Here is a 15,763-nt window from a genome sequence, read left to right on the forward strand (position 1 = left end):
AGCCCTCGTGGGTGGCGGGGGATCCTGGATCTCTGAGCTCTGCCCCCAGAGCTCCAAGCCGGAGCCCCCGCAGCTGCCCAGCTGCTGCGGGTGGTGTGGGGACTCCGCAGCTCCCTATTTTTCTCACTGATATTTTTAGTAAAAGTCAGGGACAGGTCATGGGCTTCTGTGAATTTTTCTTTATTGCCCATGACCTGTCCCTGACTTTTACTAAAAATATCTGTGACAAAATCTTAGCCTTAATTATTATTCCCATTTTACAAATGAGGAAACTGAAACATGGACTACTTTAGTGATTTATCAAGCACACACACAAATGTTGCAAATTCGAAAATAGAGTGAGTATCTCTTAACTCCCAGTATTGTGCTTTGACCACAAGATTACCTTTCTCCACTCTGTCTCTTGGGGCCAGGTGGGTAGAATTCTTGACACAAGCTCAAGGGGAAAAGGCAGATCTTTTCCCATACCTATGGACATACGTAACCATAGATGCCCACCACATTGGAAGAACCAATATTTTTAAGGTCAGTTGTCGTGGCTGTTCACCCATGGCTAACTGACCTCCTGCTAAGGTCAGGGACCATACGTTCTGCCACAGAGAGAGAGACAGAAGTGTGTTATCACCACTTCCTCTCCCACAAGCAGCTTCCTTGTTGGAGGTTCAATAAGAATCTCTGAAATGTGAAAGGGACCAATTCATGGACCATTACTTTTTCCCCACGTTTTTTTCTCTATCAGTAGCCCATTTATTTTTTCTATATGCAATCTTAATTCCCCCCATTGTTGCATTAATCAGGTATTGGTGTGCACTGGATATACCCTTTCAGAAGCCACTGTGTCAATGTATTGGCCAAAAAGTTCAGATACAATAATAGTGGCATAATTCATAAGAAATCCTCTGTTGTAGACTGTTGGATTCAGTGCTGTTCCAGTTTCTGTCTTCTGGTTTAATTAATTTGTCACAGGTCACTGATGCACCAGGATCATCAATGAAGTTTGAGAGGGGGACATTTATATGCCATAGCATTGGTGGTCATAGACAACAGATTATTGTAATACCCCACTCAAACATTAATAGCCAGCTGCTGTGCTCACCCACTGATGTGAACCATCTTTAACCCCCACCTTGGTTGTCTTTGTCTCCCTGAACACACCAGCCAAAATTATCCCAGTCAGAAATGTGGCTAAAAGAGGGACTGATGAGAGAGTGCTATGTTAGGTCAGAACGTTTGAAATCTCTCTCTCTCTCTCTCAAATCAGCTAAAATTGACCCATCTATGTATTCAGTTGCATAGGTTTAACTAAAAAAGAGTAATACAGTGATGTGGCGCACTGTAGGTTAGTGGTAGTAAGTTGAATACAAGGTGAGAAAGTGTATTTCTAGTATTTACCATGTATAATTAAAAAACTACTGTACATTTAGTAAGTTGTGTAAGTAGCAGTCTATATTTACAGTGCACTCCATTTATAAGAATCATCGATATAAGAATCAACTGCATATAGTGATCAAAACCACTGGGACAAAATCATTCCTATACTAACTAAAATACTCTGCTTGTAAGACTCAACTGCTTGTAAGAATCAAAATATCCAGGATGGATGTGACTCTGATAAAAGGAGTGCACTGTATTTCCATACATCATACTACTTCTAACCTAGTTACCTATTTAAAAATTAGAGGTGTTATGTTGGCTACCCTAGAAAATGTACAGAAAAAAATGCAGATAATTGAAAGTCTGTGTTATTTAGTGGTGAGAGTTAGTGCATAGGACTGGGAGTTAGGACTCCTGGGCTCTAGTCTATTATCTGCCAATAATTCACTGTGTGATCTTGCACAATTCACATGACCTTTGTGTGTTTTAGATTCCCCTTTTGTGAGGGGGATATAATATCAATCTGATGATAAAGGTGCTTTGAGGCTTAACTAAAGAATGTTTATAGTGCACTTCGAGATTTTTGGATGAAAGACTACAGAAATGTTTTAATTATCTGTATTTAATGATTACATATAAAATGGTTAGACATTATAAGGTATTAAGTATTATTGTACTGGATCTGGTTTTGCCGCTACTAAATGAAATCCTTATTTCTATTAGAGGCTTAAGAAATTCACTAGTTGAATTTGTGTGTATGATGATGATCACTGCTGTCACTGTACAGTGCTGCAAAGAATTCTGGGGTCTTACAGTGTTTGCAGGCCTTCTTGTGAAAACCATAGGCACAGGAACTAAGGGTGCAAGGGGTGCTGCAGCACCCCCAGGTTTTATGCGGGGCCCCACACCCAGGACTCTGCTCCCCAGCCCCACACCCGGGGCTCTGCTCCTGGCCCCTGGTCCCCAGCTCCCAGGGTTCCATTCCTGGATCCCGGATCCCATGGCTCTGCTCCCAGGGTCCTGGCTGCCAGCCCCTGCAGCTGAGGCTCCACTCCTGGCTCCACATGTGAGGTCCTGGCTGCCGGCCCCGTGCCCGGGACTCTGCTCCTGGCCCCATGCCTGCCCCCAGCTGTGGCCCCGGCCTCAGCCCCCTTACCCCTGCCTGGGTCAGCGCCCTCCCGGAGACACGACCCTGCTCCTGGCCCCAGCTCTGGGGGATGGAGGGGGTTCGGACAGGGGCATGAGGGGGCATGGGGGGGGCATGAGGTAAAAAGTAAAAGTTACTTTCAGCTCCCCCACTATTAAATATTCCAGCACCACCGGTGAAAACGCAGGATTTCAGTAGCATTACAAAAAGTAATTTGCACACCTTGTGAGAATTTGCTACATTTTTTGGTACTAGTTAATGAAAATGGGCAATAGACTAAAGTACACACAGTGTCATTGCCATTGGCTTCAGCCATTAGATCATAGTTTCAACAACCTTTCTGTCCCTAGAGCTTTATTTTATTGCTGTAGCCCTCCAAACCAATCACTATTTATTACAAATTCAGTGCTGTCACTTTAAAAGACTATGGGACCTGTAGTGCTGGTGTAATTATGCAGGGTCAGAGTTGTGAAAACTGACATTTCAAAAGAATCTCACTGAGGGGATTCTTGAATTGAATTGTATTGAGAATTGGGTTTAAAGGGACAATGTAAAAATGTGTCCAAATTAAAAAAAACCCAAACAAGCACACCCATATAAAACCAGAGACAAATAACAATGGCTCCAAGATTGTATTTTCAAAATACAAATAGGAGCAGTTGTGTGTAAATATAAACATTCACCGATTCTGTTTGAAACACAGACTTGCAGTGCTAAAAATTGAAACTGAAACTTACTTAATTGATTATCTTGTCAAAACAGAGACAAATGCAGAAAATAAACAGACCATCTATAATCTAAGGAATTATTAATGTCGGTCAGCATATATGTTTATTTTGTTACCTTTTTTTAAAAAAAATGCTATGGTAGTCTGCATAATCACTGAGTGTGAAGCTCTTCATTTTTGCAGACTATAAAAGTTAAAGATACATAGAATACATGTTGGGTGTGGTAGAAAGGGTGTATCAGTGTAAGACTGGAATGAGCACAAGAATATTGAAGTCATGAGTGAGTTATGCAGGTTATCCCAAATGAGTGTCAATAAAACTTTGATACCACAACACACCATCATGTATTCTGCATCTGCTATGTTTTATGGAATTTCTACTTTAGAAATGTACATAGTACCTGAATAACATTTTAAAGATGATCTATTGTATTCCTCCAACTGTAAAACCAAACTCACCATTAGTTCTGCTGTACAGGCTAGAAAAGGAAAGGAAGGTTATAAATAATACATCTTAGAAACCTTAAAATTACCCAGAATAGCTTTGCTCTTGTAGACATAACATGATATTTTGTGACCTAATTTTTTAGAATCAACTAGGGCTAGCAGTTGGGTACCTCCCCTTTTTTCTTCAAGAGCCTCTGTCTATTCTAATGTGTGGGATATGGTGCCTCTGATATCAAGTTATAAAAAATATATATATATATATATATAGAGAGAGAGAGAGAGACCTATCTCATAGAAGTGGAAGGGACCCTGAAAGGTCATTGAGTCCAGCCCCCTGCCTTCACTAGCAGGACCAGGTACTGATTTTTGCCCCAGATCCCTAAGTGGCCCCTTCAAGGATTGAACTCATAACCTTGGGTTTAGCAGGCAATTACTCTTCTGCTCCTCTAATTCTGGAGTTGCTGGAACCTGTAATGGCTCTCAGTGTAATTTGGAGTTTAAGGATTGTTCTAATTTGTGCTAAATTGAGCAGTTCCATAGGGTGGAGCACTTCAGAGTTTCTCCTGGAGTATTGCATGGTCCAGCCTCACCTCTCCTCCTCCCTTATATGAAGTGAAAAAATGAGTAACCAGAACCTTTATGTCCCTTGAGGATTCCTCTACATCGGAGTAAAGCCTCAGCTTTCTGTCTGCATCGTGGTGCCTTAGCAGGGTAAAGCAACTGGATCTCACCAATTTTTCAGGGGTTTCACCAAAAAAGCCAGGGATAACATTGGGTAAAAGGGGTAGTGGTACTCTTCAGCTCCACCCACAAAATAAGCCCTATCTATGTGATTCACCAAAACTAGACACTACTCACAGTAGGTTGTGCAGCTGTTGAAAATAGGATTGAGTGTGCTCTCAGCTCTATTGGACTGCTCAAGCTTGGCTTGGGCTTGAGTATGCCCATGGCCTCTGTTAAGCTAGTTGGGCATAGTTCCTTCTTGACTGAGAAATGAATGGTGGTACGTCCCATATGCCATGCTGAAGCAAGACCATGCATATCTAGGCCATCCTGGCAGCTATTTGTGTAACCTGTTCTCAAAAATGTTCAATTATGGGGATTCCACAAACACCTTTGGGAGTATATTCAAGTATTTAACTATCCAGTTTAGAAAGTTGTTCCTAATACTGAGCTTAAATCTCCTTTGCTGCAGATTGAGCCAATTACTTCTTGTCCATGCTTCAATGGACATGGAGAACAATTGATCACTGTCCTCTTTATAACAACAGTTAGCATATTTGAAGACTATCAGGTCCTCCCTTAGTCTTCTTTTCTCAAGACTAAACATGGACAGTTTTTTTAACCTTTCCTCATAGGTTAGGTTTTCTAAATCTTTTATTATATTTGTTGCTCTCCTCTGGACTCTCTCCTATTTGTCCATGTTTCCTAAAGTGTGGTGCCCAGAATTGGACACAGTACTCCTGCTGAGGCCTCACCAGTACGAAGCACAGTGGGACAATTACCTCCTGTATCTTACATATAATGCTCCTGTAATACACCTCCAAATATTAACCTTTGTTGCAACTGCATCACATGGGTGACCTCATATTCAATTTGTGATCCACTGTAACCCCCAGATCCTTTTCAGCAGTATGACCACCTAACCAGTTATTTCCCATTTTGTATTTGTGCAGCTGAATTTGCTTTCCTAAGTGAAGTACTATGCACTTGTCTTTATTGAATTTCATCTTTTTGATTTCAGACCAATTCTCCAATTTATAAATTTTGAATTCTAATCCTGTCCTTCAAAGTGCTTGCAACTCCTTCCCGTTCCACAGATTTTATAAGCATATTCTCCATTCCACTTTCAAAGTCATTAATGAAAATGGTATAAATAATACTGGACCCATGACAGGTCCTTGCGGTTCCCCAATATATGTGTCCTTCTAGTTTGACAGTAACTACTCTTTGTGTACAGTGTTTAAGTGATTATGAACCCACCTTATAGTAATTACATTTACACCACATTTCCCTTGTTTACTTATGAGAATGTGATGTGGAGCTGTGGTAAAAACCTTACTTAAATCAAGATATATCCCCTCTGCAGCTTCCCCTCAATCCCATCCATTGGCCAGTAATCTTCTCAAAGATTCAAATTAGTTTGGAAATAGAAGGAAATGGCCATATCATTATCAAACAAACAAGAATGTAAACAAATGAAGGAAGGCAATGAACATAGTCTTTCCAGCAAAGGGTAGTTGTAACTGCTCAGCCCACATATAAGCCACACGTGGTACTGAATGGCAGACACCAAGGTCAAAACCAAATTCTGGGAACTTGTGCAGAAATACTATCCGGCTTACCCAGGCATGTACCACAAGCCATGCTCCACCTCCATAGAGATGGTTAGAGCCCCTACTGAGAGACTCCAGGCAGTTTCTGCCAGTGGGTCTCTTAGTCAGAGCTGCATATTGAACCCAGGGGCAGTGGAACAAGTGGGGCAGAGGGGCGCAAAGTAAACATTGTGGGGACTGAACTTTGTTTCTGCCTCCGTATCCATGCTTCAGTCCCAGCTCAGCTGCACTTCCCCTCTGACACGACCTTATGCCACCCAGTTCCAGTTACTGCCTCCCCATTGGCTGATTGTTTGGGAGTTGAGAGCTAATCAGGTTCTGGGCAGCCACTTCCCCAGCAGTGTGTGGGGACAGGCACACCTACACCAATCAGGAGGCAGTAACTGTATATTCATATGAGGGGCAGAGGCAAGAGCAGAACCCGGAGGTGCAGGAGCGGCCACCCCAGTGCCCATGATTGGGCTGGAGAGCAGAAACCAGGGTGATCTCTCCACCTTCTATTCCTCCACACACACCCATTCACGTTGTTCTTTCACTGCCTCTACATTGAATCCCACATTTATGGGAAATAGTTACTCCTACTTTCCTACTGTGCCAGCCAGAGTTGCTGAATAAATTTACCTTCTGCAAAGACCATGTCCCCACCAAAGTTGCAACATCATAAGCTTGAGCTAGTGGAAACCCAAATAGGATTCTAGCTTGATCTGAACAGAAAGAAAATGCAATGGCTAGTCAACATAACAATAACATACAGTAAGCAATTAAATGGCAATACAAATATCCCAAGGATAAGGGACAACTGTTTGGATAAGACATCTACCAAAGCACATGGATGGTGGGAGGAGAATGTGAGTGGCCCTTTGCTCTTCCCCCAGCTTCTCATAATGAGGCTTAATAAGAGGGACTCTTAGAGTCAGAGGTATGACCTTTGGTAGAGTGTGACACAAAGCTGGGCTCTGATTGGTCACGATGGTTAAGGAGCCCTTTTAATCCATCCAGGGAAACCCCTGGCAAATCCATCTGCCCTGTGAATGGGTGAGACTGGTTGGTGGTCAGGGCGGTCAGGTTTAGAGGATGACAGAACTGAATTAAGAATGGTTACTTAACTTGTTTGCTACTGCTGAAAGGAAAATATCATCATTAGCATTCAGATATTGAAAGAGCATAGTATTGTTGAAGTATATCCTTAAAATTGCATATCTGTACATGTCAGCATTTGGAAAATGTTGGTAATTTGTATAGGAACCCATCAATGAAAGCAAGTGGGTTAAATGTGACAGAACACTAATACTGATGAATGTCCTCCTTTGTTGTTTTTGTTTCAGTTTACAAGCCTTGCGAAAGGAAAAGTCCCGAGATGCTGCTCGCTCTCGCCGGGGAAAGGAAAATTTTGAATTCTATGAGTTGGCAAAGTTGTTGCCGCTCCCTGCAGCCATTACAAGTCAGCTTGACAAGGCATCCATCATCCGACTTACAATTAGCTATCTGAAAATGAGGGACTTTGCTAATCAGGGGGATCCTCCGTGGAACTTGAGAATGGAAGGACCTCCACCCAACACATCAGTAAAAGGTATGAAAATAGAATATTGTTTAGTATGGATTGTGGCAGCCTGTAGTAATATCTAAATTGAAATTTTTACCATCATCCTTTCTTCTTTCCCTGCATATCAAATCCTTTAAAGGGATACAAATGTGGAAATCTGAGGTCTGCATGAGAAAGACACCATGTGAAGGTGAAATAAACCTCTTATTCTATTTATATTTTATTTAAAAACAAACGTTGTCAGTATAACTATGATAGCAGGTTTCTGGGAGATGGAGATTAAATGATTTGTTGTAAAGTGATTTGCCGTTATTGTGTTTTTGTTTCTTTTCATACTGTACAAAAAGATGATTTTGGGTGGAGCATGGTAACATTTCTTGGCTTGGGGTCATTTATTGTATGGTATATTAAAAACTGAATTCAGGTTAATAGTAAATTCAAGCACTTCAAATTTTGTCGGTCACCAAAATGAAGACCTGAATTTCATTTATTTTCTTACCATTTATTCATAAAATATTTTGACCTCTAAGCTAATGTAGTTAGACATTTAGCCAAAATGGATCTAGTTTCAAATGTGAGCATCTAAACTGTGTGTTCAAATGAGCAGTTAGATAAATAAAATGGGTATTTCTGACCTGTGTACCCATTGGAGCACCCAAGCCCAGGGGCTGTTAGCCTTACTTTAGAACCCATATATGTAAATCCGTCTTGTACAGTGTTTCGGGTGATATGTATAATCTTTTAAGACTGACATTTTTAGTGTCATCTTTAAATCCTACCTTTTCTCAGGCAGATAAGTGTGATCTCCCTTTCTGTTATAATTAATGTAACAATTTTTAATGAAGTTAGAAATACTGAAAGCCTTTAAAAAAGTGGTTGTTAGATCTCTGGTCTGCCTTTGGCAGAACTGAATTTCATTCTGTTTTATTTTGGCTATTAATTTTTATGTTTTAGAGGAGACGTATTCTAGATTGAGCAGGATATCATCAACCCTTCATTTTCTATCTGTTGTCATTAGTTATACACTTGAAACACTGGACTGGACTATATGGTATAAGGCTGTATGTAGTTAGAGGCATCAGAAGTGGCCACCTCTAAGGGACAAATAGGAATCTCTGACTTTGTAGGTCAGCACTTGACAGCTGACTATTAGTATTGATATTAATACTGATATTAGCATTAGCTATGTAGGCAGCTTTCAGTTGCCCTTCTTGCTAGAAGAAAGAATATTAGATGAAAAATGTCATAATTTTACACTGGAAGGAGGTAGACAGGGAGGGCAAAAAACAACGGACTTTCAGACTAATGATCTAGGGATCATACATATATTTGTCCCTATTCATATATGTCCATTTATACCATCTGCCATGTAATATTTTTCCTGAAAGAATGGAAATGGCATCATTCAAAGTATAAGAATATGACTAGTTATCATCATGCTTGTGATATCAAAAATATGCAAGTGTTACTCTCATATCCTTTCATTCTGAAAAGTATGTGTTCTCATGCACTGGGATAGCTGCTAAATACAGTAAGGCTGTTACAGTAGTGATGTAAAGTAAGTGGGTTATTGTTGTCTGTTGCATCTGTAATCTACCTGTTGAAATAACACATGCAGCCCTATACAATGCTATTACAGGCTCTCCTGTCGTACAGAATGCCTGATTTCTTCAGGTCTGTGGGTCATGGTTTAAAAAATCTTGTGTAAATTTTCTTAGTATACGCTCTCCTTTTTCAATGTCCTGTTTTGGAATAAAAAAATATATTTGAACACTGGTCACTGTCAGACAGGAACATATTTAAATATAAGCACTCTGGCTCAGGTTCACCCACGCCTCTGCCTACAAAAAAGCAGAATGAAACATTTTAATGCTGTGTCTCCACCCAATTGGAGGCTCTACTGCTGCAATTTTAGAAGAAGTCCTTTTTTTTTTAAGTGGAAGTTCACTATTACTAAGTAGGATTTTATTTTACACATTGCAGTGCCTTGAAATAATGTGGAGCTTTCACTCTACTTCACTGTATTAGTAAATAGTGTTTCATTATATGTGAATTCATTATAAGCAGGTTCAACTGTACATTGCATGTATATTTTATTACTTCACTAGTTCTCCTTGAACATAAACCTGTTACGCATTCCGATCAAACATTCGTGAAATTACATCAAAAGAAATTCATTTTCATTTATTAAGGTCTTTTTCTGCTGCCCTTGAAGAAGTTCATATGGATAAACAAGCTCTCATAAATAGCCTGCAGCATCATATGAAGTGTGGTTCATAATCCTACAATAAAACGCAAGACATTGTACTTTGTGTGTCCCCAAGCAATTTCTTGAATAGACCCTAAAGGCGTTTGGAAAATTATATGAGAAGTACTTACACTGTGTAGGCGACTGCTTTCCCCCTCCCCCCCCCTTCAAATGTGATGGTCTGTTCATGTTAATAATTAAATTTCAAAGCTTAGTTTTAAATTTGTCCTCGACTATGTACAGCAATTTAATCATTTTAATTTAGTATTTCAGAAAGGTCCTTTACTCTGCCCTGTATTCATCACAGCTTTTCTTAAAAGTCTGTAAAGGCTGATGAGTTTGTTTTCTTATGCTCATTTTGTATACATTATTCCAAGTTGCGGTTGCAAAAAGAATGCTTAGGTGATGCTGTGTAATATTTCCAGAGTCAATTACTTCATGGAAATGATACGTTAAGCAATTGGAAAGTAACAGATAGTTTTCTCCATTATTTTAGAAATATCTGTATTGTTATAATACAGATCAAGTCTACAATGAACATTATGCATTATTCAAAAAATGACCAGCCGTTCTCAGCAGTGTTCAGCTAAATAACTGATGATTGTAACCTTTAAAGAAATTTCATTGCGGTAACTATTGGTAAATCACTTCTCCATTCACAGTAATCTTTGTTTAGAGGCTGTCTAGAAACCATTATATCTTTTATTAATCTTAAAAGCAATAGCCACTGATTTGACATTTGCTGAAACTAGATAAATTTTCTGTCTTTCTAATATAGGAAATTTCAGTCAGGTTTTTCTGGCCTGTTGTTTAAGACCTTGTTACTTGGGAATATTAGCCATGCTAAGCAATAATTTTTATGTTTTGCAGTAGTGGACTTTAAATATTAAAATTCTTAAAATCAGGAGGAGTGTCCTTATGACAGGCAATAAATATGTACACAAATATATAAAATAAAACATCCATTTATAGACAATAAAAATCAAAGAATAAGCAAGATACTTGTATATACAGTATATACTGAACCATATAGTTTTTAGGGCAAAATAATACTGTCTTTACTTAAACCCCAATATTCAGTGGGTGTCTGTTCATGAGTAAAACAGAACAACTGTTAGCAAATTCCTCAGTATCACAAACGTATATTCTAACAGTTTTGATCTATCTGTAGGAGGGGTTACACATCTGTTTTTCCATAACATGTGGTCAGTGTTTAACCAATAATTGGGACCTTATCTGGGACAATACTTAAATTATTTTGTGCATTCTGGCTGCCAAAGACACAACAGGCTACATAATGTTTTTGTGACCTAAAATTCTAAGAATCATCTTGCTGTCTTGGGATAGCATTTTATGAATCCCATTTATATTTCTACTGAAAGACAAAATGCCCAATGGGTTGTCTGAGAAATTACTCCAAGATTCTGGATGTTTCCTCCAAATGTAACCAACAGTATCACAAATATATGAAAGACCATGAACTTGTGTGTGCAACTCTCCAAGAAGTTATATTTGTTGTCATTGAGAATCTTTTAAAAAACATGCATCAAGGAATGCAACATTTTGCGGTATGTAAAATGTGTTTTGTTGAAGTAAAATCATGTTGCATATCTGGGGTTTTTTTTGGCAAACTTTCTGCCACATCAGTGCTACTCTTCTAATATTTCACAGCCAAATAAATTATGGATGTTAACTCTTCCACTTGACCAGCATGCCTGTCACTTGCCAGAATATGGAAAACCCTTTCTGATACTTTTGAAAAAACAACAACAACCACTTTTGTTCTTTTCACTTGCACATGCTATTCACAACGTATAATATGTGCCCATTTTTGTTATGCTTATCACTGGCCAGTTCCCAAGATGACATCAAATTATTCATTAGATAGAAATCGGACTTTGTTCATGCTGGGTGTTGCTTTTTATCTTTGGAGATTCAAGTGCATGCATAAGGCCATGCGTACAATTTCTTTTTGAATAGCATGACCTATAGGAACTGGAATATGTAGGACAAGTTTGTGACATATCTATCTTTTTATGAAACAGAATTAATTATGGGATTATCCAGGATTTCAAATGGTGACGAATTGGTTGTAGGTTTTTGAACTGGAATATTTACATTTTGATATATATTTTTACAAACAGAAGCAGCCTACCTACTACCATTAGCCAGGTGAATGAATAATTCCAGCTAAGGTGTGAAATGGCCTTCAGTTAAACTGTTTTCAAATGATGGTAACTGAATCAGTGGCATGATGCATGAAGAATGCCACTTTAGCTTGATTACACCTCCTTTTGGCATTCCTCAGTCTGAAACAGGATAATCTTACTGATCTGTGATCTGGAGTTAAGAATATTTGGCAGTTTGGAACAAACTCAAATGTCATCATCTAAGTGTTTCAGCCCAAAACAGACCTCTTGAGTCACTTTTCAGTGACAAGCATGTATGGTGGTAAAATGTAGCCTGTAATAATTAATTCCTTGTTACTTAATTTCTACAGTCCTGAGAAAATCAGGATAATCTATTAGTAAGAGCAAAGAATGATTGTTTTTCCTAACTCGGTGTAAAATTTTAATGCTGAGCCATACCTTTCTCTCATTTCTAAATGTGATACACATAATTTTTTTAATATATATATATATATAAATACAAGTTATAATACAAGACTACTCATGATAGTAAAATTGAACAGGTATCTAAATAGTTGCCAGATTGGAGTCATAATGTGAAAATGGGACATCCTATGGTCAAACTTAGGTCTATTTAAAAAAAATGGCACCTTGGGACAGATAAGTCTGTACCTTTATTTTTCAAATAAATTTTTTCGAAGTGAAACTGCCTCTTTTCTTCAGACGACTGTGCTGAAATTTTAAAAAATAAGCACCTCTCAGCGTGAATAAAGTAAAAAATATATGTTGAAAATTAGACATCTTGTCAAATTAGGGAACTCTGGGATGAGCAATATAAATCCAGTGTACTCCAGTGACTGTTTTTGAATTCTTTGTAAGAGAAAGCAAAAACTAATAATGTCGTAGGGTGTACCTATGTTTTGATTAAAGTACACTTTTCTTACTATTTTTATATTAGATAGGTGTAAATTTTTTTGTAGAGGATAACAAATTGTCTCCTTTCTGAAGTCTCTTTGGAGGATGTTCTCAACCCATTTAAAAGTGAATTTATGGTAATAAAATATATTACCTCACCCACCTTTGTTTCTCTTTATGGATCTCGAAAGACAATGAGTTAATAGTACTAGAGACTGAAGTATTTTATCAGCTGAACAGAAGAGAAGAAGACAGGAAAAGCTTCCCCACACCATACACCAATGTCTCTTTGCTCTTACCATGTAAGGATTGAGACTCACCTTTCTCCCAGTGCTTAAGGTATGGCACCTAGTCTTGAATTTTAGGCTTACGAAGGATATTGCAGTCCACAATGCAGCTGATTCTGAGGTATTGTTATAAAAGGGGAAATTGCTTTCTGAATGGCTCCCCCTCAGTGTTTTTTTTTTTTTTAAACTTTGTGCTGTTCAGGAGGAGAATTGAAAGCCAATGTAATTCTATTCTCTTATGCATGCACGCGAGAGCCTGATTTTCATTTACACTAGGGCCACTTTATACGGCTCTGACAGTGTTAAAAAGTGCTTTAGTATGAGCGTGTGTTATTTATGCCCAGTTAAAAACCTGTTTAAATGGGAGTATAGAGACCACCGAATCAAACCAGAAAACAAGATGAATTATATTTTAAAGACCAGTCTGTGATGTGTGGGAAGAAAAACTATGTTATTATGGAGAACTTTAGTTTGGCAGATGCATGTTGGAAGTATCATGCGCCAACAGAAAAATATCATTAGAGTTTCTAAAAATTATAGATGATAATTTTCTAACATAACATAACATAACATAACATAACATAACAGTTATTGTACCAAACAAGAAGTAACTATATGGGACCTCATTATGATGGATAAACATAAATTGACCATTGAACTGGAAATTGGTGGTTGTCTAGGGACCAGTGACAATAATCCAGTTACATTTAATATGGGCAAACCAATTCCAACCAGTAAAATATGTATTTGGTTCTTCAAAAGGGCTAATTTCCCTAAACTGAGGATAATTGAGTGAAGGTGTTTGGGAGAAAAAATTTAAGCAGAAAAATATGAAAGAAAATTAGAAGTTCTTTAAAAAGAGCTTAGTAGGTGACTTAAAAAGCCATAATTCCAAAATCAAGAAAGAGGAAAACTTTAGCTAAATCCCATTCTGCTTTAGTGGTTCTGTTTAGCTTCTCAAAAAGCAGAATAAGAGGTGACTTGATTACAGTGTAAAAGTACCTTCACTGGGAGCTCATACAAGGTACTAATGGGCTCTTTAATCTAGCAGAGAAAGACACAATAAGAACCAATGGCTAGAAGCTGCAGCCAGAGAAATTCAAATTAGAAAATAGGTGCAAATTTTTATCAGTGTGGATCATTAACAATTGGAACAAATTACCCAGAGGAAAGGCAGATACTCTATCTCTTGGTGTCTTGATGTCTTCCAATCAAGACTGGATTCCTTTTTGGAAGATATGCATTAGCTATACAATGTATGCTTTGGTCAAAGATAGCTTATTGGGTTCAATGCAGGGGTAACTGGGTGAAAGTTAATGGCCTGTCATACAGGAGATCAGACTAGATGATTTAATCCCTTCTAGCCTTAACTTCTATGGGCATGTCTACATTGGTATAAAACCCCTGCAGCACAATGTCTCAGGGCTTGGGTCAGCTGACTCAATTCGCAGGGCTCCGGCAATGGGGCTAAAAATTGTAGTGTCGCTATTTGTGCTTGGGCTAGAGCTTGAGCTCTGAGACCCTCCCGTTTCTGACTCTCAGAGCCTGGCTCCAGTGGCCTTGGAACAATTTGTATAGTTGGAGTGCTGAGAGCCATTGAACAAAACTGTAAATCCTGTATATGATGGAAACCACTTCAAGCCACAGGGTGCTACTGCATTCCCACCACCCCTAGTTCCAGCACCCCTGCCAGTCTCCAGGCTGAGCCTGAAAGTCTACACTATAATTTTATAGCCTGGATCCTGAGAGCCTGAGTCATGGCTGTTCCATGGGTCTTTTATCACAGTGTAGCTGTACCCTACAAACCTAATGAGGCATTAGGGGGAAGGGAGCTGAAGGAGCCTTCCAGGCAGAATTGCAGCCCCTGCACATTAGGGAGAGCAGGTACTGCTATCTCCTTGCTCCCTTGTGAGTACAGAGAGGTATGGACAAGGCGATGATTCTTCTACCCCTACACATTGGTCAGCTGCTGGAAGTAAGCTGCAACCTGCAAGAGGGTGTATTGGTGGTCATGCTACCTCTGTATGTCTGGGAGAAGAATGTCTCCCATTGCTTTACCTTGGTTGGTATGGTTTCACAATGCCCCTATTATGATACAATGTTGTCCAAATTATTTGTCTCAATATCCAGTGACAGTGAGTTTCATAGACAATTTTTTTTAAATCCAATTAATCCATTTTACTTTTTTCCTCTTAATTTAAGGCTTCCTCTTTTTCTTATGTTGTGGGAGTTACCTTTCTCTATACCATTTATATTATATAACTTAATCATATTCCCTCTTTTCATTTCCAGACTTTCATGCCCTTTTCTATTTCTGCTGTGCATCTTTAATGTGAGGCAACCCAAACTGACAGCACCATAGGAACATACCATTATTTCTGTAATGGGATAAATATGTGAGAAGGTAGTTCTATTTCCATGTCCTTTCGGTCTTTGGGCGCCGTGCTGAGACTGACAATGGGGGTGTCAGTTATGATGATTTTGGTGCTGTGGATATATGTTAACTAGGTAATGAGCTAAAATCACAAACACATTTTCCATAAGCTGCTGAGCAGTCAGTAGTTGGTAATGATTTTTGATCAGTCCTGTGTGACACTGGCCCAGGAGATG

General features: G+C 38.9%; 1 protein-coding gene across 11 annotated transcripts in view; it reads left to right on the plus strand.

Moving 5' to 3' along the window:
- NPAS3 (neuronal PAS domain protein 3) overlaps positions 1-15,763 on the plus strand; it is an 801,528-nt gene that overhangs the window by 226,434 nt on the left and 559,331 nt on the right. For 8 of the 11 annotated variants that reach the window (XM_065595458.1, XM_065595453.1, XM_065595455.1 and 5 more), the window contains 2 exons: positions 7,357-7,601; positions 7,714-7,764. In XM_065595458.1, the coding sequence (XP_065451530.1) occupies positions 7,357-7,601; positions 7,714-7,764 (296 nt within the window). The remainder of the gene's footprint in view (positions 1-7,356; positions 7,602-7,713; positions 7,765-15,763) is intronic. The other 3 variants (XM_065595454.1, XM_065595460.1, XM_065595459.1) reach the window with 1 other exon arrangement.

Source organism: Chrysemys picta, chromosome 4 (genome assembly GCF_011386835.1).
Source record: "Chrysemys picta bellii isolate R12L10 chromosome 4, ASM1138683v2, whole genome shotgun sequence".
Lineage (NCBI taxonomy): Eukaryota > Metazoa > Chordata > Testudines > Emydidae > Chrysemys > Chrysemys picta.